Source organism: Pempheris klunzingeri, chromosome 19 (genome assembly GCF_042242105.1).
Source record: "Pempheris klunzingeri isolate RE-2024b chromosome 19, fPemKlu1.hap1, whole genome shotgun sequence".
NCBI classification, from domain to species: Eukaryota; Metazoa; Chordata; class Actinopteri; order Acropomatiformes; family Pempheridae; genus Pempheris; species Pempheris klunzingeri.
In genome coordinates this window covers 7,467,121-7,488,590 of record NC_092030.1, presented here as the reverse complement: position 1 = coordinate 7,488,590, position 21,470 = coordinate 7,467,121, and the positions used below count along the sequence as shown (strand labels likewise).

General features: G+C 41.2%; 1 protein-coding gene across 1 annotated transcript in view; it reads left to right on the top strand.

Moving 5' to 3' along the window:
* The window catches only part of LOC139219216 (cingulin-like protein 1), a 31,603-nt gene extending 11,212 nt beyond the window's left edge, over window positions 1–20,391 (top strand). Inside the window, exons 4-22 of the mRNA XM_070851021.1 lie at window positions 253–370; window positions 928–1,118; window positions 1,409–1,463; window positions 10,779–11,069; window positions 12,506–12,601; window positions 12,849–13,001; window positions 13,103–13,204; window positions 13,512–13,570; window positions 13,948–14,095; window positions 14,208–14,312; window positions 14,422–14,574; window positions 15,143–15,310; window positions 15,563–15,736; window positions 16,807–16,896; window positions 17,002–17,085; window positions 17,668–17,786; window positions 18,822–18,930; window positions 19,583–19,746; window positions 20,026–20,391. Of these exons, the coding sequence (XP_070707122.1) occupies window positions 253–370; window positions 928–1,118; window positions 1,409–1,463; window positions 10,779–11,069; window positions 12,506–12,601; window positions 12,849–13,001; window positions 13,103–13,204; window positions 13,512–13,570; window positions 13,948–14,095; window positions 14,208–14,312; window positions 14,422–14,574; window positions 15,143–15,310; window positions 15,563–15,736; window positions 16,807–16,896; window positions 17,002–17,085; window positions 17,668–17,786; window positions 18,822–18,930; window positions 19,583–19,746; window positions 20,026–20,143 (2,497 nt within the window). The 3' untranslated portion in view covers window positions 20,144–20,391. The remainder of the gene's footprint in view (window positions 1–252; window positions 371–927; window positions 1,119–1,408; window positions 1,464–10,778; window positions 11,070–12,505; window positions 12,602–12,848; window positions 13,002–13,102; window positions 13,205–13,511; window positions 13,571–13,947; window positions 14,096–14,207; window positions 14,313–14,421; window positions 14,575–15,142; window positions 15,311–15,562; window positions 15,737–16,806; window positions 16,897–17,001; window positions 17,086–17,667; window positions 17,787–18,821; window positions 18,931–19,582; window positions 19,747–20,025) is intronic.
* The last annotated feature ends 1,079 nt before the right edge of the window (window positions 20,392–21,470 follow it).

Sequence of the window (21,470 nt, the reverse complement as noted above, 5' to 3'; positions counted from 1 at the left end):
CCATAATTTATATAATAAAAGAAAAATAGCTCAGTCTGCAATTCCAGAAATGTGTCATAATTAATTTGGACCAACAGTTAACATGAGCAAAGATCGAGTATGAAGCCGAAGTAAGTAGTAGATAGCATTTATTTTCTTACAGTAGACTTTAGCTGTCAAACCTGACACCTGAGTGTGGATCGTAATTGAAGAGCTCAGACGGGAGTGTAAGTGAATTTTGTAAACTAAATCTGAGTATTTGTGTGTTATCAGACTCTTGCAGATTGCAGGCCGTCGGCAGCTGCTGACCACTGAGCTCTTTAGTCTTCAGGAGAGGAAGAAACAGAGCGAACAAGATCTAAAGAGAAACTCCAGCCTTCAGGCGTCCACTGTAAGTGACACAGCAGGAAACTGATAACATGCACACTGTCCACTGTGGTCTCAAACACTATGTCACCATATCAGACAGTCAGAACCTGCAGGCTTTGTGATGGGATGTTTGGTGATACATACTGCAAATGTTACAGAGATGCAATATAATGATATATAATCAATATGATCAATGTTATACAATCATTAGGTGGCCATTCATTGTCACGTGCTTTAGGAACCAATATGTTGATCAGAAACCGCACGTTGCACCGAAAGTGTGACAATATAATTTGAACTTAAAGTCCACTTACAAGTTTGTTTTTTTTCAGAGCTTTCAACAACATCTCATAATCTTTATTTCATGATCATGATTCTCTATGGAAGACAAGTAGTAAGCGGACTGTGAGTTTGGGTTACTGTGTCACACACTGATCCTAAGGTCAAGTGTGAACATGGGTGCTCAAGAATATAGTTCCAGGACAAGAGATAACAACAGTGACTTCAGCGCTGTGTCTGCTCAGAGCAGGTCCTTTAAGCCTGTTATTAAAACCAATATTCCATTATATTCCTCCCCAGTTTCAGCTTTGCACTTGTCGCGAGCTTCAGGCCTCCATCACCGAGCGTTTGCTCCAATCAGAGAGGTTGCTGTTCCAGGAGGAAGCACTGAGCGCGCTCCATAACCTGCTGAGCGAAGACCTGCAGAGGTACCAGGAAGAGACGCTCCGACTGACCTGTTTCACCCACAAAATACTGAAGCAGTCCCACAGGTAGCACACTCCACAACCTGCTCAGAGAGCAACTAACTAGAACTGGTTGTTTAGTTATTTGACATTATTGAAAAACCAACCTGTTGTTTCATTTCTTAAATGTGAAATAGAAAAATAGAATTAAGTTTGGTAACGCAGACTGGAAGTGTGTGGTTGATTTATTGTAAAGTTTAGCATTACATAATGTGAACAGCCTTGTTAAGTTGAAATCAAGTGCTTATGTATTATATATGCATACTAATAATTGCAGCATTCCTCAGATCAGACAGAGAGGAGACGTCCTCCAGCAGACAGAGTGACCAGAGCATGCAGGGAAAGAACGAGACGGAACAAGAGAGCAGCATGGTGAGTTAAACTGTAACCTCACAGCACCCATAACTCCTCTCCGATCTGTTGTCTCACCTCACTTTATTTTCTGCTGTCTTGTTCTTGGCACTGTCAAACTTCCAACAAACCAAACTAACCAAAAACCTCACCCCAGCTGCATTCTGTAGGTTTAGGAGTCAGCTAAAGCTCCAAACAGTGTAGATCTTCTCTCATTTTAATAGTTAGGAAATCACACGCATGTTTTAAATTGAAAATCCTGCCCCAATCCGAATGCACACTTGGACAAAAACACAAGGAACAATCTGATTGATCTGGGGATAACTCCACTCTACAGAAAATGGTCTCATGCTGTATTTGCCTGATGAGCTTGTCATCCTCACCTGGACCAGACAGATGAATACAGACACCTCATATTTGCGAATACAGCTCGTTCAGTGCACAATAATACAAAGAAATCCTTGACAAGACTTAGACTTAGACTTTTCTTTATTGATCCCCCATAGGGGGAAATTCACGTTACAGCAGCAACAATAGAAAGAAAAAAGAATAAAGAATACAACAGTAGAAAATAAGCAATAGCAAATAAATATATGTTGTAATGATAAATAAATATTTACACTATGGACATAAAATGACAAGTATGGACAGGAAATTATTGACTTTCTCTGGCAATTCCCAGCATTTTCTTACAGTAATGATGGTAATGGCATCCAACAAGGAGAGATCTCTGCCATTTGGTGGTCTGAGGCAGAGGCTGTAACTCTGTGTTCAAACCAACTCCTCACAGTAGCAGTGGACTGTGGGCCTTCTTTCTTAATGAAAATATGAAAATCAGTTTCTGATTTCGGTCCTCGTAATATAAACCAGTGATGTCCAGCCTTTTTGTAGGGCTGTAACCCAAAAAGAGGCAAATATCTGCTGTGATCTTCATAAAAGTGTTCATCGTATGACAAGTTTGTACTTTCCAAATTCTACAAAACCAGCCACAAGAAAATATAATGTTGGTTCTGATTTAAATCTTAAATATTTTCGTTGAAAAAGCTGACGTTCAAGATATATAGTGGAGGAGAAATAACCAACAAAGCAAAGGAAATATGAAAAGAACCCCCTCAGTGCAGTTTTGAGAGCAGTAGGTAGAGCAGTGTCACTGTGTCTTTGTCTGTGTGTGTGTGTGTGTGTGTGTGTGCGTGTGTGTGTGCGTGTGTGTGTGCGTGTGCGCGTGCGTGTGTGTGTGTGCATGTGTGTGTGTCTCTGCCTGGCATTGGTCCAGCTGTTGTCAGTCTTTCTCAGACAGTCAGAGTGGAGACAGAGGAAACATCTGCCTGCTCATCTGGCTCTGTCTGTCACACACACAGATGCAGACGTACACACACACTCACACTCTTTTAGCATCTTCCCCCCCAAAAAAACAACCTCATAATAGACTGACACAGTTGTGACAGGAAACGATGAGGGAAGAAACCTGGTTTGGAGTCTTATTATAACAGGAAACCTGTCAAAGTGTCATCACAGTTTAACTCGTGAAGCTTAAACACAAACAGCAGACAGGCCGGCTGCCAACACGCTGCATCTCCTACACAGAAATACAACATGCATCGGGCTCATCGTTTTCACTTTGGGCAGATTTTCTCAAGTGAAACTGCAAAATGTCTGATTTCAGTGAGTGTTTGAGTAGATTTTGAAAGATGGCAGTTTAGTTTGCATCTTCACATACAGTAAAGAATCCATACAGTATTAGCTATTAATAATTTCACTGGATCACAGTGGATAAGTAAGAATCGGTCTATCCATAGAAACCTCTCAATCCTCTCCTACAGTGTGATCCAGTTCTCTTCTGTCGTCTCTATGATCATTTTCACTGAAGCGACTCTAAACTTCCATAAAAAATGTTAACTGTTGGTCAACTGTAATTGTGGCTATTTCCTTCTTTGCTCCTGACTGTCAACGGTCAGTCTGTTTCTGAGAAAATTGAAAAATATTGTTCCTGGTGGTTTACATTACTGTGTTAATTAGACCACATCTGCATAAAATTAAATAGAGAGTTTGACAAAAATATGCACCTGTCACCTAGTCATCGATTTAATGTCCTGACAGCTGAAGTCACTTGTAAAGTGGATTTAAATGGAAATGGGTCAACTCAGTGCAAAACTGGATTTTACAGCTGACAGAATTGAGAGAATTTGGCTTGTGGCAGTTAATAACCCTGATGCCCAAAAAACGAGTTCATAATGGACGAGGCGAATGGCTCCATGTTGTTTCCGTGTTGTGCAGCGAGTCTCAGCGGACAGGGAGGGTGAGGGTGATTAGAACCCTTGACATCTTCAGCCCGTGTTCTCACGCTTCGTCCTGCTAATCTAGACGAGCCACTCTGCTATAAGAGAGGTTCAGTAACCTTTTTATCAGATTATTTATGCTTCATCTGTCAGAAAATGAGCCAGGATTTGTATAATCACACATAATTTTGATTGGATATAAATCTAATAGACTCAGATTAGATTTAATAAAGAGGTTTTTGTAGATGCAGTGATCCATCCTGGACACAGTCTGCTGAATGTGAGATTTATTAACACATTTATTAAACTAAAACATCCTGCAAGTCTCAGAAAGTGCCCATAATTAAAATAATTGACAATATGGTTTTTGTATTGAGTACTTATAATAATGTGATCTGTAATAAGTACTGTGATATATGGACTGTAATGAGCACCTTGATAATAGGGCAAGATAGTAGAAATGTACGTATAGGATCATTCTGTGGTCTCCACTGTGCCATAAAATTGAAATAACAAAAAAGGATCCATAATTAATGGGTGAGACCTGAGCTGCACAACATACTATACATCTAAGAGGAAAAGAAAAAGGCTATTGGAAATAAAATCCCAAAAAATACAAAGAAAATGAAAATCTATGGTCTCATAACATTTGAGATGTTTTTACGACCACATGTACCACAGGACCTGTCCAGACATAATATGATGTCTTATTTTTATTAAGATGAAGTAATGGCTATACTATAAATGTGTACATTACAGAGATAGACCAGCTTATGAGCTAAACTGTCCCGTTTCCTTCAAACTGCATTCAGAGACAGAAAAATCACTGTTGATTATTAAAAACCTAAACCCCTCTGAAACCTCAAAAAAAGAAGAATGTGTTTTAGAAAGGTTGAACACAGGTGCAATTAGCCATCAGATGAGGACACCTGAGGTGCAAAAAAGCTTCCACAGCACTTCACGCTCATGGGAAAAATATGTTTTGCAAAGATCAGTCTGGGATGAGGGGAACTGATGATTGTTTCATAATATTCTATTTTGGTTTCTCCGAGTTTAAAACCACAAAGCAGTTTTAGTATAGGACAAATGCAGGGGCAAGTTTCTCAGGTGCATGAAAAAACACTTCACTAAGTTGTTTTTAATTTTTGAAAAGATTTTTTTTACATATTTGATGAGCTTACGCAATCAGAATGAAACCAGTGATGATACATCTGAACCCCTTTTTGTCATCCCCGCATTAAATAAAGAGACATCCAGGATTAGTTTGACCAGGATTTCACCCTGATTTGTAACAAATATTCCCGCTGAAGGGATAATTGTCGGCTAAGCTAAGAGTGAGAACGGGCCGGCCTTAAGGCGAGAACAGAGCGCGGTTGGTTGATTAATTTGTGTTATTTACAGCCATGGAGAGAGGAGGAGTAGGGGGCAACAACAGCAACACAGGAACATATTGCCAGGCAGATTGCCTCAGGCCAAACGCAGCTCGACGTTTTGCTCTCTGGATGAGACGTGCGTGTCCAACACAAGACTGCTGCCACTAATTAGTTATTTATTTTATTTTTTATTATGCTGTTGTTTCCTCTCTCTCTGCTGCACTGACAGCTCTGCTTTGGTGTAGAGTTTAAGTGCGTCTGCTTATTTTTTTTAAGAAAGGGATGATGTGTGTGAGGTGATGTGTGTATCTCACTGCAATATGTGTGTGTGTGCTCAGCTGCATAAAGAGTCCTTTTTCATGACATGGAAAAGCTCGACACAAATGCACAGCCTAACGAAACTAGGAAAAGTGAGAAAAACTAAAGATTAAACAAAAGGGTATGAAAAAACCCAACACAAATTAAGACAAATACACAGAAAACACACAGCAGAGGCTCGAATCCCAAGGAAAATAGAAAACAATCCGAAGCAGCTACTTGGACACACTCACAAACAACCAGGAAAAGCCAGAGAAAAAAATTACAGAACCTCAGGAAGCTAGAAAACAATCACAAAAACTAAAGAAACAACCAGGAGACGCTAGAAAATAAACAGCAGCTGGAACAAAACTCAGGAAAAGTAGAAAACATTTAATAGGAGCTAAAAAGCACAAGGCGATAAAGAAGATCATTCTATTCTTTCGCGACTGTCACGTGCTTATTGTGCTGAAAAGGACCAAAAAAAGTTTGTCTTCATCATCATTATCATCATCATCAGCTGTGAGGAACCAACAGATAGGTTTGAAATTCTTTTAGCTAAAAATGGATGAGGCAGGTTTGGTCCTCACAGTTGATTATGTTTATTATTCCCAACTTGGTGAATTTTCTATTGTTTGGTGTGCAGATGGCCAGGAGATGAATCCCTGCGTGATCTCTGAGTAAACCAGCCTGTCTATCAAAGAAATCCTTGTAAACTCTCACAAACATCCCCAACACCTTCCATACCAAATTAGATTTTCTCTGTGTAATATGAGCTGGAGCCACGACAGTGTTCTGTTAAAGGGACACTCCACTGATTTTACACATCAAGATTAATATAGTCAAAACCCAGTCAGTGGAGATAGCTGTATAATGTAGCTCTTGAGGAGCTTTGCCAAGTCTGAGACAGTGACCCTGATGGTGTCATAGTGATGTCATCAGCGTGGGCTTGGGTGTGGAGATGCAGAGATTCAGAAGATGTGGAAGTTAACCAGGCATGGAGGGTTTAACAAAAACTATGTTGAAGTGCATCAGGAGAACTGTATGATACATTTCTGGCTTCTCCTGCTGCTTCAATTTCAGCAATTCTTTTTTCATTCTTTCTTCACAAAGTTGACTCACAAGTCACTCAACTTTATTGAGGTGTAATACTAAGTTGGTGTAATGCCCCTTTAATACATTGGAAAATTAGAGCACCGGTTTGTGTGGAGAAGATAAAGTGTTCTCTCATGCTAGTAGAGCAGAATGGTTTCTTCAGTCTGGAATCAGGATCGTTCATTCCCGTCAACACCGCATGTCCACTTTTTATTAATAAGACAGACGTCATCACGTCCTGTGAAAACAGAAAACCTCGGGAGAAATGTCACTGAGGCATTCACTATATTTCCCAGGATGCATTGCTGTCATATATCTGGGTCAGATGATGTACAGCTCCGTGCCATATGTCTTCTGTACTGTAGTGAGGCCACGGGGAATGGAGGACGTGTGTGTGTGTGTGTGTGTGTGTGTGTGTGTGTGTGTGTGTGTGTGTGTGTGTGTGTGTGTGTGTGACTGTTTTGTTGACTGTGCTTTCCAGCAAAATGCAGTGATTGTTCAAATATCTTAACAGCTCAGACTTCTGACCATGTCTGCATGTCTGAAGGACACGTTCAGGGCAGATGTGTGTGTGTGTGAGTGTCTGTCTTCACTGCAGGAGATTGAGGTTTACATTTATCTCCCACCTAATCCCCACTTCAGTTTCTTTGAACCATCAACACAATCTCTCCAAAACCTTAGTATCTTTAAACTAAACAGCGTACCACTGGCTAGTCGGGGCCTGTCAGCGTCTGGATTTGACTGACAGCAGCTGGCAAGCTGCCTGAGTGCTGAGTTTCAGTTGGACTTTAAAAGAGGATTAGTTGAAACATGAACATATTTAATGATTAAATCAAAAGATATTAACTAATATCAATCTATCAGTCTTAGAAATCTCCTGTTACCCTGTTTGCTTACCTCGTGACGCCATGTGGGATCTTGGCCTGGATGATGAGAAACTCATCACAATAAATGTACTGTACATATGGTCAGAAACACAAGAGCACACTCATTTCATCATCAACAAGCATGTCCCTTTCTCCTCATTCCATGAGGCTCAGCGGGTCCAAACTGAGCGCACTCAGCTCCCAGGGCAAAAATAATAACATTAAAAATCATCAGCTCTGAGCTAATCCCACTGCGGCCTGTAAACATTTTAATACCGAGGTGATTAGCAGTGATCCTAAACCCCAGACACCCACCCTCCCTCTCAGCACTCCCAGGCCCCGCTCCTGTCTCACCCCAGCCTTGGCTCACTGTCCCTGGGGGAGGCGGCCAGGCGAGTCCCTGGATTAAGGCCACTCGGTGCTTTGGACCCTCGCGCTTCGAAAAAGTTAAACCCCTGGACGCTCGCCACTTAATTTCTCTAAGTGGCATCAGCCTCCTTGTTATGATTGTTAATTAAAGTTGGATTTAATCAAGTGGCTTTTTGGCTAAAAATGAAAAATGCTTCCATTTTCTGTTCTTTTTCACTTTTTGTAGTGTTTTGAGTTGAGTGGGGTTTTTTAATTTTGGAGTCTCTCTGTCTGTCTATCCGCTTACATACTATAGATCTGTCCATTTTATTTCTGTGTGAGAAAATAGGATGTTGTGTTTCAGGGGGAGGGTGGTGATTTTTCAGATGAGCGAGCAGATGTTGCACTTCCTCAAGAGGGATTCATGTCAGGATAGGAACACACACACACACACACAGACACAGACACACACATACACACACTGGGCTTCATGTCATTATGTATGCATTTCAACAGTCAACATGTACACACTGTAAATACAGGAGACAGATGCGGAGAAAAACACACTATTAATGTGCAGCTTTGACGGAATCATTTTAAGTTTAAATGTTGGAATTATGTCTTTGAATCCAACTCATTTCTAGGTTTAGAGGAAGAAGTAACATTAGCTTCTTCTTTTATTGCTACTGCCTAAGTTGGTCTGGTCTGCTAATGGTGGCTAAAGTTTGCCACTGTAATATTTCTATTGATTCGGCAGAACCAGATAGACGGTCTTTTCTATTCCATGCATTCTCATCATAATCTGGTGCCAATGGCAGTTCAGTCAGAGATACAAACATCAGCCAGACAGGAATGTCTGTTTATGTCAGCTTTGGTGAACTTGAAGGACAACTCTGGTATTTTAAAACCTGGGCCCTGTTTCTATATATTTTGGGTCTTAAATGACTACGTAGATACAAATGGCTTTGGATTTGTAGCCATTTTGTGACTTTGGTGTTTAAAAGGTTAATTTGGATCCAACACTGTATTTGTGAAACACACACAGTAAGCAGCAGTAAAACAGCCATGCTGTGCAAGTTAAAATGGCTGTTTTTGTCAGTGAGGCTAAGGGCTGTTTCTGGCTAAATAAGAAGGATCCTCCAGGTCTGTCTCTGTAGGGATCCTTTCCATAATGTTGTCAAACACTTTGAATAACAATCTGACCCTGTCCGTGGCAAAGACAAGCCCTTTTAGTGGACATACTTTGATCGGATGCAGTTGCCCCAAAGGATCACATTGCAGCAATTGCAGCCCATTTCACAGCTGCTGGTTGAGCCGATCTACTGGACCAATTCCAAGACTTTGTCTACCTGCAAGTCATTTCAAACCCAAAATGTATTTTTAAAAAAGGGCCCAGGTTTAAAGATTCCGGAGTTATCCTTTAACTATCCAATAAGTCCAGAATTATCATCATATTCATGCAAAATTCATACTGAAATCCAACATTGCCACAAAGCCCCTCTCTTGATTTGCAGCATTGCCCATAATGCACCCTGAAATATTAAAGAAATAGCTACCATGGTTTAAACTGTGTGGCAAATTTACATTGTCTGCCATGTCACCCACCACCAAACCGCTTAGACTGGTGATTAACAGTGTTTTGGGGTTCACCTCTTTCAGGATGCGTCCAAATTCTCTTCCTCCTAATCTCCACATATTCCTCACCAGACCACCAGCAAAGAAGAGGCAGAGCAGGCCGCCTGGAGAAACAGTCACAAAAAACCATCTGCAGGGCTGTCCCGGAGTTCAAACCTGCACCGAGCCAGCAGCATCAAAGACCTGATCAGTAAATTCTCTGGTCCGGATCAGGTCTTTTCCTATGGATCCCCTCAGAGCCCCTCTTCTGCTCTTGAGTCTCCAAAGTCTATGTCGAGTCCGTCCACGCCGAGCAGCCTCGGACGAGACGAGAGTCCAGTTCCCAGCATCACTGTGACTCCCCCGTTCAGGGGAACCAGTCAGAACGGGGCTCACTCAATTCAGACAGGCACCAATAATAATCAGATCTCTGCGAGAATCGACTGTCCAGTAGGAGGCAGTGCTGAGAGGACCCATTCAGAAGCAAAGCGGCAAACGCAAACGACAGACTCCGGTAGAGACTCAGTGACCGACTCCGGCGTGGGATCGGTAAGCAGAGAACGGACCATTCCGATGTGCTCGCATCCTTGCATGAAACAAAAAGCTCTGCATCTTCTTTTCATGAAGACGACGCAATTGCATGGCACTGCGAGTCTTTTAAACACATCTCCTTGCATGATTAAATCGCCGTTCTCAGTTCACATGATGAATCACAACAAGACTGTGAAGGACTCTTCGACTGTCTAATCAAAGTGGTCCCAAACTCACTGAAAATTTTAACTGTCACTTTGATTCGTTGCTATTTTTGACTTTGGTCTACAATGAAAAAACAAGAGCCTCCATGCCAAGACTGTTGATTTTTACTATGACTGGGACAGATGTGCATTTTTGCATTTTGTTTGCTTGAATGATCTGCTCGTTTAGAAACAGTCCAGTGGCTCATTGTGGTACATTATCCATTGGGCAGGAAAGATATTGTATGCAGCTAAACAAACCTCAGTTAGCACTTTGATGAAGGCTCTATAGCAGAAAATATCTGGGATTAAATTGCATAAAGCTAGAACAGTTGGACAAGTAGATTTTCATTTATTTCCAAACATACTTGACAGAATTAAATCATTGTGTAAATTAGTGCTCTATTTCTTCTTATTATTCTTCTTTTCTGGAAACTTGCAATTTTTCATCCTATTTTTTGCTTTTTAACTCTCTCTAACTTTCTACCTTTATTTTAGTTTTTTTCTTTTTGTCTGATTCATCCATCTTGTCTCTGCTGTCAATCACTGACAACACCAGCTTGTGCTCAGTGAATTCATGCTTATCATATCTTCTATATGTTTATATACCTTGATGTATTGCTGTATTTTAGTGCATATGGTAGTGGCTTTAGCCCTCCAGCGGATGTATTTTTATGTTTCACCCAGGCTTATCTCATTCCTGCTTCCCCACCTTCTGCCCTTTCTTCTGCAGGAGTCTGAATTTGATTCAAACAAGCAGCCAGACAGCCCGTCAGAGGAGGAGCCTACCACACCCCGGGTCGCGCCGACCAGCCAGAACCCAAAATATCAGCTGTTCCTTAACAACGAGATGAGGACCAACGGGGTGAGCGGCAGGGATGCAGATGGTCTGAGAGGCAGCGGGTCAGTGGGGGAGAATGGCCCCAGAATGGCCCGATGGGAGACCAATCGGCTGGGGCTGAACCACTACAGAGGGTCCCTGGAGTCCCTGGCCTCGCGGGACTGGGACACTACGTCTGACAGGGTGGGTGAGGCGGACTCTGTTCAGGGAGATTAGGGACCGTTTCTATGATAATCAGGTGCTGTTTTACTGCTGGATGTCTGTTCCAGAAACATAGGACCACTTATTACACAGTGCCATCTCCTGGACAAAAGTGTTTGTCTTTAAGGTCTCGTATTGCCCATGCACAAAAAACTTCATTGTATTATTATTATCATTATTGAAACCTAAAAGTCTCATTAACTTAAAACAATTTACATTAAAAGTGTCATTGTCCTTTATTTTAGTGCTGAAATTTTGTTTCAAAATGATACACACTTGCTGATACACACTTCTAGAAAAGTCCTGAAGCAAGTTGAGTTGAATGCAGAACCAGACCTCATAATAGATCTAGATAATTCTCCAACCTCACCAATTAGCATTCAAGGTTCCATGTTAATTTAAAAATTCCTTCATCTTGAAGCTAGTTAAATCTTATTAAATCCACCCGCTTTAAAAGATGGAATTTCTATAAAGCATTGCAAAGTGACATGATTAACGTACTGTATCGGTGCATGTAGCTGACCTGCTCTGTGATAATATTGCACAACTAAATCTGTGTAATTTGCAGGTTATAATGTCATAATCCTGTTAAAATGATACATGTCTTGTGAAGCATCAGTATAACATTTTTTCCTTTCCAGTTATTCAACAGCGCCATCTCCTGGACAAAACACAGACAAAAGGTTTCTTATTGGCCGTCTGGTTAGCTGCCCGCTACCACAAGATTGATTTATACCAGAGATTCTCAGCCTCTTCTTTTACCTTTTAGTCTAATAACTCTGAACACCCCCAACAATAACAGATTTTAATGGAACTATGGTTGAGAAACTCTGACAGACCTCTTTTATTCTGCATCAAATGTAATCAGCACGGACACATTTCATGTACTATGACGTGTTTAACTTACAGTTAAGTATTAACTGCCATCTGCTACAAATAAACGGACTCACTCGACAGTAATTTACCACATCAATCATATGTAATTAACATCCAATTATATTACCTTCCTGATTAAGTAGTAAAATTTTTCCCGTTGTTGTAATAATCATGCTGAAGAGCTTTTTGATTTTTTTGATGAATGCATTTTAAGTTATTGAATTTGATTGAAGTTATATTTGAAGATCACATGCTTAGTCAGTTTTAAAGTGATCGTATTAACAGGATTGTCCAAGTTGAATAAATTCAAATGTTTTCAGCAACGAGAGCAAAACTTTTTCATGCAAACCAACATTCATGATTACAGTTATGCCTCTGAATCTACTATCAGTGTGCACTGTGATTGTTGGATTTTTTCCTTTCTTTCTGTTGTCCTTATCTCTCTCTCTCTCTCTCTCTCTCTCTCTCCCTCTCTCTCTCTCCTCTCTCCTTTTGTTACTGACCGGGAAGATAAACTCCCTGTTGTGTTTGTTGGTTTGCAGTTGGGTGTTGACAGCCCTCCCAGGGTGTTCAACAGTCCGTACACCACGACCATCTCCATGGATTACGTCCCCACATACCGCACATCTGAGTACAAGGTTTGTCATTTGATGGAAAAAGAAATACTCTTTATGTCTCATAAACATAAATTGATAATAAAAAAAGTACAAAACCAATGTTTTGTCTTAAATTTCATAACATCAGCTAAAAGTAAAATAGCATGTATTTGCACCTACAAGGCTCTATAATATACACTCACACATTTGAGCTTCCAGGGACCATCAGTCTACTGAGGCTGAAAATACTGACCCTCCTCTGTGCCCCCCTCTCCATCACCTGATTCAGGGTGGACTGTCTCCAGCCACCTCAGAGATGAATCTGTACGGCCTCAACAGTCGCAGCACCAGTCCAGTGGGCCTACCCACACCCACCCTGGCCTCCCGCTCTCGATTCTCTGCCTACGAATCCCTGGTGAAGAGGAGGACTGAGATCAGCTCTGTACGTTCCCTCATACATACACAGATAATGCATATGCTATCATCAGGTCCACACTTTAGAACGCTTTCCCGTGTTTACACATGTTTTTTTATTTGCTACAGGCGCCACCCACCCACTACAGCATGCGCTCTGCCACTCTGGGGTTGCCTAATAAAAAAGATTTTATAGAGGAGTTAACCAAGCAGCTGGACACCTGTCAAAAGGTAGGCATCATCTGATTCATTTTGGGATTCAAACACATCGACATGAATTCAGTTCTTGCTGGAAGAATGTGGTTGGTTACCTCTAGTAAGAATCCAGGTTTGAGCATGTTCATGTAATGCTGGGATTGGAGCTAATGCATGAACCGTGGGGATGTCCTGACCAAACCACTGCGATATTAACAAGAGGTGGCAGGTCAACTGTAGCAGAGGTTTTGAGCCAGAACGTCTGTTAGATGTGGCTGCAGTATTACAACGTTTGAGGATTTGTTGTCACACCACATTTTGATGGTGTGTGTGTTCTCTCCAGCGTAACCAGTTCCTGGAGGCAGAGAGTGTGGAGATGGAGAAGGAGAGAAACCAGATCAGGTCAGACATGATTTTATTTGTCTTTCAGTTTATTTTCTTGCTTCCCTTTTCTTTGGATCTTTCTATTTGCTGTGCTGCTGTCTTTCTCCTTTGGTCTCATTTTTTCAATCTCATGAAACTTAATAAAAGCTGAAAGATTAGTGCTGTGTGACAAGGAAAGAGTACATCACCCACAAGTGATGTAACAGTTTACTGACCACACCCTCAGTACGCAGTGCACTTCACTGCAGCAAAGGTTCAAACATAGACCGCTGGAGGTCTGCAAAAACAGGATTCTGATGCTGCTTTTCTTCAACTCTTGTTCCTTGACTTCAGTCCTGTTTGTCATTTCATAGTGCAAAACTTGCTTGCGGTCTGATGACTGTCTCCCTGTGTAGGTTTGAGATGCGTGGTCTCTTGGTGAACAACGAGGACCTGGTGAGGACCAATACTCAGCTGAACAACGAGATGAAGAGGATGAGAGAGCAAATGATAGAGATGGAGAGAGAGAACCAGTCCATGGGAGAGAGATGCAGAGAGATGGAGGTATGAGCAGATGGATGGATGGATGGATGGATAGATAGATGCATGGATGGATGGCACAAAACTGTAGTTATTCATGTGTTTGCATGATTAAGTCTTTCCTTGTGCCGTGCAGGTTGAGGTGAAGGAGGCCCGGGACATGATGGTGGAGGCCAGCACTCAGGAGTACGCCTTCAATTTTCTCCAGCAGTCCCTCAAAAACAGGATCCAGGATGCAGAGGTAAACATGAGAGTTGTCTGTCCAACAGTACGACACATGAGCGTTGCACGAGGAGGCAAAGCTCTGAACTGGTGTGTGTGTGTGTGTGTGTGTGTGTGGATGTGTTCAGGAGAACCTGGAGAAGCAGACGCAGCACGCCCAGACTCTCTCTGAGAAGCTGTGGCTGACAGAGAGACAGCTGGAGGAGCTGGAGGTTGACAAAGACACCAAAGACAAGAAGACATCTGAGCTGAGCAGCACCATCATCAGACTGGAGGCTGAGGTACAGTTTCTTTTGACCTTCACAGGGAACTTTATTATATTCTGTTCCTATGTATTATTGGACGAAATAAAACAAAGACGCTAAATTAATTCTTAGAGGAAAAACATCTTGAGATTCTTGTTCCAATGCTGACATATTATTCTCATATCCATGAGTATAATAAGATGCAGGAAGTCAGCACAAGCAATTCAGGAATGTGGAACTATAGTTTTACTCATCAGTTAGATTCATGTGTTAACAAAGATTATTTACAAGTACATTCTTCAGATTGAAAGCAAATTGAAAAGAATAATGGAGGTTTGTGTATATATTCATTTATACAAACAGATTCCATAAACAAACAGGCTCATCTTTCCCGGAACAGTTATTTTAATTGGTCCAATGTTTGTCACACAATTGTTTGTTAAAACTGCCTCTGGTCACCAATTACCAAAAAGAAGTTGATAGTCCTATTTAGTATAAGTCCTAAATATCATAACGCTCCTCCCCATTTGGAGCTGAGCACAGGTAAGCACAGGTGTTTGCTCATACCTACAAAAGTATACAGCAAGTGTGTGTGTGTTTCCAGCTGGGTGAGGCCCTGCAGATGTCCACACAGGCTGCAGCAGAGCTGAACCTGCAGCAGAAGCTGCGTGAGGACAGCCAGCTGCGGGTGGAGGAGCTGGAGGAGTCTTTACTGGAGAAGGAGCAGGAGCTGCAGAGACTGCAGGCCCTCGTCAGCAGACTGCAGGGAGAGGTAAACCCCCTGACCCATACTGTTGTTCAAAGCAGCCATGAAGTCCTATCAGCCTCAGCTGCACTTTGAGTCCAAGCTAACTAACATAATGTATTCATGGATTTCACACTAACGGCAGCCTGTTAATATGCATGTCACTATTCTCGCATCTGGATTCTATGTTTTTGGCTAAATGAAACAAACTAAAAAGATATCAAGTTGCTGGTTTTTAATAATAGCTGAGAGCACCCGTGTGTGTGTGTGTGTGTGTAGGTGTCTGGTAAGCTGATTGATAAGGAGCAGACACTGGAAGAGGAGATCCAGCTGAGAGAGAGGATACAGCTGCAGTGTAAGCAAGCGGAGAGGATGGTGGACGACCTCCACATGGAGCTGCACGGCACCAACCAGGCCAAAGAGGACCTGGCCAAACAATTCAAACAGGCTCAGGTACTGATCCATCCCATCAAAGTGGTTCAGGTGCTGATCCATCAAATCAAACAGGCTCAGGTTTAAATGATTTAATAGTCAAAGTTTCGATTGCAAGGCAAGTACAAGAATATAACACAATTCATATGCAGTTTCCAAGTGATTTGCATACAAGAATAATAATTAAAAACAGAAGAACTGAAGTGTTCTGGTCATCCAGAGAATAATTGAAGAATAACTGTTTTACTAAAAAATCCAATTATTAGACATATTTAAAAGTAAATGGAGGGATTTAATAATGCTGCTTCACATGTTTTTGTACTACATTTCTTTGGGTTAAACTTTATATCAAATTGGTATCAGATTTTTTATTATTAACGTGATCGTCCCTCTCTCAATACTTCCCTTTGTCTGTGGCTCTCAGCCCATTACTCATTACTCATCCTATTGCAGACATAAACCTTTAAAAACTGCACAAATGTATGGATTCATTTTTTTTTTTTTTTTAAAAAAGACTAAAACAGCAGGACACCTAGTCTAAAAACATACCAAAAACCACAGACGAGGAAATGCAAACTGTATTCAGGAGGGTCTATTTTCAGCAGCTTTTCATTGGGTTTGTTGACTTCAAAAAACGAAAAGTTCTAAAGATCCTAAAATGTTGAATAACACCAGACTTAAACATTTGATTTGGGATGAATTTGAAAAATGGCAGATCTTCTATTTCCTTAATAAACTTGTAGATCAGACACTAACTACAATCCGTGTACATACATACCGCGATTCAGATTCAGAGATGTCCACTTGAATTAATCAGTCATGCAAACCATCAGAGTTTGGGGTTAATGAGGCATTAATTATGCAAATCCTGTTTAGCAATCAGTATGCTAATTCCATCAATCTAAAAATTCCTCATGTCGCTATTTTTAAAGAGACTTAATTTGTGCCATTTCCAAACAGTCTTAGTGTGTTGACGAAACAACAGCCAGCTGTCATCCTGAAGACTGACCTCAGTTCAGAGGCCGTCTGAGGAAAGTTTAGTTTAGTTGTCTGGATGGTGACCTCTTCCTTTTGAACTCTGCCTCTCTCAGGAGAAGATGATCGACCTGGAGAGCGATCTGGAGGAGCTGCATGACAGTGAGGAGAGGTGGGCCGCCAAGCACAAGAGGGCTATGGAACAGGTAAACACACTGGAAACGGGAAAGTGGTAAACTGAGAATATTCTGGTTTTACAGATTTTCTAGATTTATTTTGCTGGTTATTAAGACATTTCTGTTTGCTGTCAGACCGAGCAGCTGCAGCTGAAGCTGATTCAGGAGAAAGATCTGAACGACCTGCTGGAAACTGAGAAGTGCGCCATGGAGAGACAGGTAGTGTGTGTGTGTGTGTGTGTGTGTGTGTGTGTGTGTTTTCAATTCTTCTTTTAGTCTACACTTAACCCTCTTTCCCAACACCTCTTTTCATCTCTTTAATTCATATAGAGCAGGCCCATTCTGGATTCAGGAGGCTAAACTGATATTTAAGAGATTGTTTTCATCTGCTCAGCATTAAATAATGAAACGTTTTTACTGAGAATCTCTTAGATTCGTTTTTTATGGAGCTGTGACAGAGATATGTACAATATGTATAAGCATGTTGCAGTGTAAAAATCAAATTGTCAGCGATCTCTGGTGGACAAACAGTAACTGAGACAGTGTTTCATACCCTTACATACCTCTGACATGTCTGTATGGTGATGCAGATATATCAGTGATAAGCTAATGCGATCAGTTCTAATCACATGGAGATGAAGTATTGCCAAAGTATCCCATCAATAATGACAACGTGGTCAGAACATGGTTGAAACAAATAGCACATTTAAGTTTGTAGATGATTGATTAACAACAGAGGGAGAAAAGAAAAGCATTAGTGTGTCAGTAATTCCTAATAAGAATGTCTTTCTCTGTCTGTAGCTGCGTGAGCTGCGTCTGGAGGTGGAGGAGCTTCAGAGCTCCAGAGTCCAGGAGGACGTCATCTCCAGGACGGAGAGCAGAGTCAAAGAGCTGGAGAACACCCTGCGGACTGAGGAGAGGTCGGTCACATGACTTTGTAAACCGACCTCGGTTAAACTCCCCCCTCTGCAAACGTGTTAGTTTTCAGAGGGAAGCAGAAACGAGGCTTTCTGTCTTTATTTTGAGGTCACTTTCACACCTGGAGTTCTGATCATTCAGTCTGGACCAGGAAAAAGATTATTCAGCCATATTATCTTAACTAATTCGGCTCTGGTCCACATCACGCTGACTTTTTATAAAGGAACCAAGAGCTGGAAGTACAACACGACATTATTTGGACTAATATGCAGCTCATTATTGTCTGTCATCCTGCCTATCAGCACTACAGGGACCCATGTGGGGAAACCACCTTCTACATACATGTTGCCATGGTTACGAGGAGGCATATTGCATAATTATTGTCTGTATATCACTTATATGGATTGACAGCTTTCAAACAAATGAACCCAACTGAACAGACAAATGCAGTTAGAGTTAGCGTGAACCAAACTGAAAATACAGTCACACCCGAACAAGAAAATTATTACTTTGTTGGCATTTAACAAATACCTTTTTCATTCACTGCTCACAGTGCAAACCAACACAAGCAACTGATCTGCTAGACTTCCTATTATTTCCCAAGGATTTTGTATTTTGAAGAGTCTGATACGACCTGAGGTGATTTTAGCAGCTTTTCAACAAAAGGATAAAAGACGCAAAGCATGAAAATGGCCACTGTGTTCTGGCAGGTTTTAGCTCCCTAACTATAAATCAACTATTATGCAAACAGTGGGCTACAGTAGATTTGACATTTTTGGATTGTAGTTTTCTTTCTGTTTCCAAACAGCAACAACATTAGTTTCCAACTGCTTCTGTTCAACATGAAAATCAGACTTCCTTCAGTCTGCGCCTAAACTACATCACCGAACACCATGGTTTTACTTTCAGAATGATCAGAGTGGGGGAAAGATAGAAAGAACACAGCAGTGTGGTTTGTAGAGTAGTTTTGCTGGAACACGTTTTTTTTTTTTTGCTCCATCTGTCTGTCGGCTGATGTGTTTCTGCGTTTTGTGCAGGAACAAATCTGTTCTGACAAACGCCATCGGTAAACTGGAGAGGAGGGTCAACGAGCTGAGCGACCAGATGGAAGAGGAGCACAGGATAGCGACTGAACAGAAAGACCTGGTAACACACACACTCACACACACGCTGTCCACCCACATGAAGGCAGTTTGTTCCTGCATTTAGATTCAACTGTATTTAAATTATTTGACCTTTCATTTAAGCTGAAAAACAATTAATTATTTTTAATCACTGAAGCTTTAAATTTAATCAGGATCCTCATTTGGAGTGTGTGTTTAGTACCATAAAGGTACTAAATGATATCTTCTGCATTTGATCTTTCTGACCAGAAATCATGCAAACTAATTTCTGAGACTTAAAATATCAATATTCTTAGGACGTTCCCATTTCCGGATGCCTTTTAGGCCTTTTTTGAACATTTCCCTGTATTTGTGTTCTGTTTGCTTAATTATTTTGGACACACTTCTTTTGGACTTTTCCATCTTTATTATTATCCTGGAGGACATTTTGTTTCAGGCATACATTAACATGCAGGTCACAGGAATGCACAGATAACAATGGCTGCATAAATCAATCAGTCACTCAGACGCCAGAGAGAGGTTTGTGTTTTACAGAGACAGAGTATGACCACTTGTGAAACTGCAGTCAGTTCAGAAGCATCATATGGTGCAGTGAAATGTTACCATGAGGAAACAGTGGAGTGTCTGTCGGGTGTTCGCCCAAACTAACCGCAGCTCTGTGATTGGTCCTCCAGATGACCCAGAGGATCCGCTCCCTCAAGCGTCAGCTGAATGAGGCGGAGGAGGATGCGAGCAGGAGGGAGGTGCAGTACCGCCACACCCAGAGAGAGCTGGCCGAGGAGAGGGAGACGAGCAGCCGGCTGCAGAGGCAGCTGCTCGACCAGCACCTACAGACCAAGTGTGTACTCCGATGAACACACACACACACACACACACACAGGAGGTCACACACACTTCCTACAGATGTAAAAGTAGCTGTGAAAGTTTGTTTTTTAAGGGTTTTCATAGTTTCTATTAGTGACGCAACATTTGGGTATAAAGAGTAAAGCATCTGTATGGTTGCTATAGTGACTGTTTAAATGTACAAACAAACACCTGCCAAATAAAAGGCACAAATACATGTGCAGTTATTTTCATGGCACAACATAACGCGTCTCTGTCACCGTCTCTCTAACAGGCGTAAGGAAAATCTGACGATTCGTCAGACTCTGGACAACCTGAGGATGGACCTGAGTGTCGACGACGAAGACGATGATCAGCTGCTGCTGCAAGAAAAAAATGTCACCAAAGTCTAAACCTTCACACTCCCATTGCCACGACTTTATCACAGTAACACAAAGGAGGCATCTGCTGGGTGCACAAGTCAAAATCCTTTCAAATTCTTTCATCCGTCTAGTGCGATCAACACCCAACTTCTCAGGAAAGTACAGAGATGGCTGAGGAATTCCCCAGGACGACAGGATTCTCAGCTATTAAATAGTGTGCTGTTGGCTTTTTATTCTCTTCACAAGAAAACAGCTACATGTGAGCAAACCCAAAAGTCACCCAGGATCTTTTCCTTCACCACCACTGGAACAAGAAAATAAATGTTCAAATGTCGATACACACTTTCTGCATGGATCCTGTGATTTCCTAATAATCTCCTAGAAAGCGTACTGGAAAGAGCTGTGAATTCTTCTACAGAGAAAAAAAACGAGTAGTTAATTTTCCCAATAAGATTTTTTCCATTTAATTCACAATTCAGAACAATTCAAACAATTTTGAAGTGGAAACTGTAGACAAATTTTAGATGTTTACATGTTGCATGTTTAGCTGACCTTTGTTGTTGAAATTAATTTGGTTGTGTACCAATGTGAACTCTGTTTCTACAATATTTTCTCCATAATTAGACAAAGTTCTAAGTCCTAAGAAATCAGTAGGAAATTCCAGACATTGCATATTTATCAGGAATCAGACCTGTAACATATTTACATAAAAACTGTGATGAGAACTGCAGAGAAACTCTGGTGGACTCGAGGCACCATTCAACGAAGAAGACAAATGCCTCCTCCCGGATCCTTTTCTGGAGTCTGTTCAAACAAGCTTCAAACAGCCACAAGTACATTTTGGAGTTTGAGTTTTGTGCATCATCCAGTTGCAAAAAAGCTTTATGGCCTTAAAGTCTGAAAGGAAACTTTTAACGACATTTGGAATGGGGCTTATTTGAATGAATCTCTTTTTAAGTTTTTAGAAAACAAAGAATTGCTGGTTCCTTGTGAAACTTCTCTCATTTTGCCGTGTTTGTATTATTATTCGATGGAGCTTTGCTGGGAGTTCTTTCCTGAGGAGGGATTTTCATGTTTAGAGGCTGTTTAGTTTAACACGTGTAACACATTCATTTGCAGTATTTGACCGTATTTCACAGCGGTTGCTGACACATTACAGGGTAATGACACACAACATGCTAGAACTGTGGAGAAGGGATTTTTGGATGTGATTGTAAATGTTTTTGATTCACACACAGAAAGAATTAAGAGATTATTTATATTGTGTTTATGTTGTTTTTATGATTCGAAGAGTCTTGGACCTTTTTTCTCTACTTGCAATTGCTTTCTGGGCAAAAAATAATGTTAGAGAATGAAA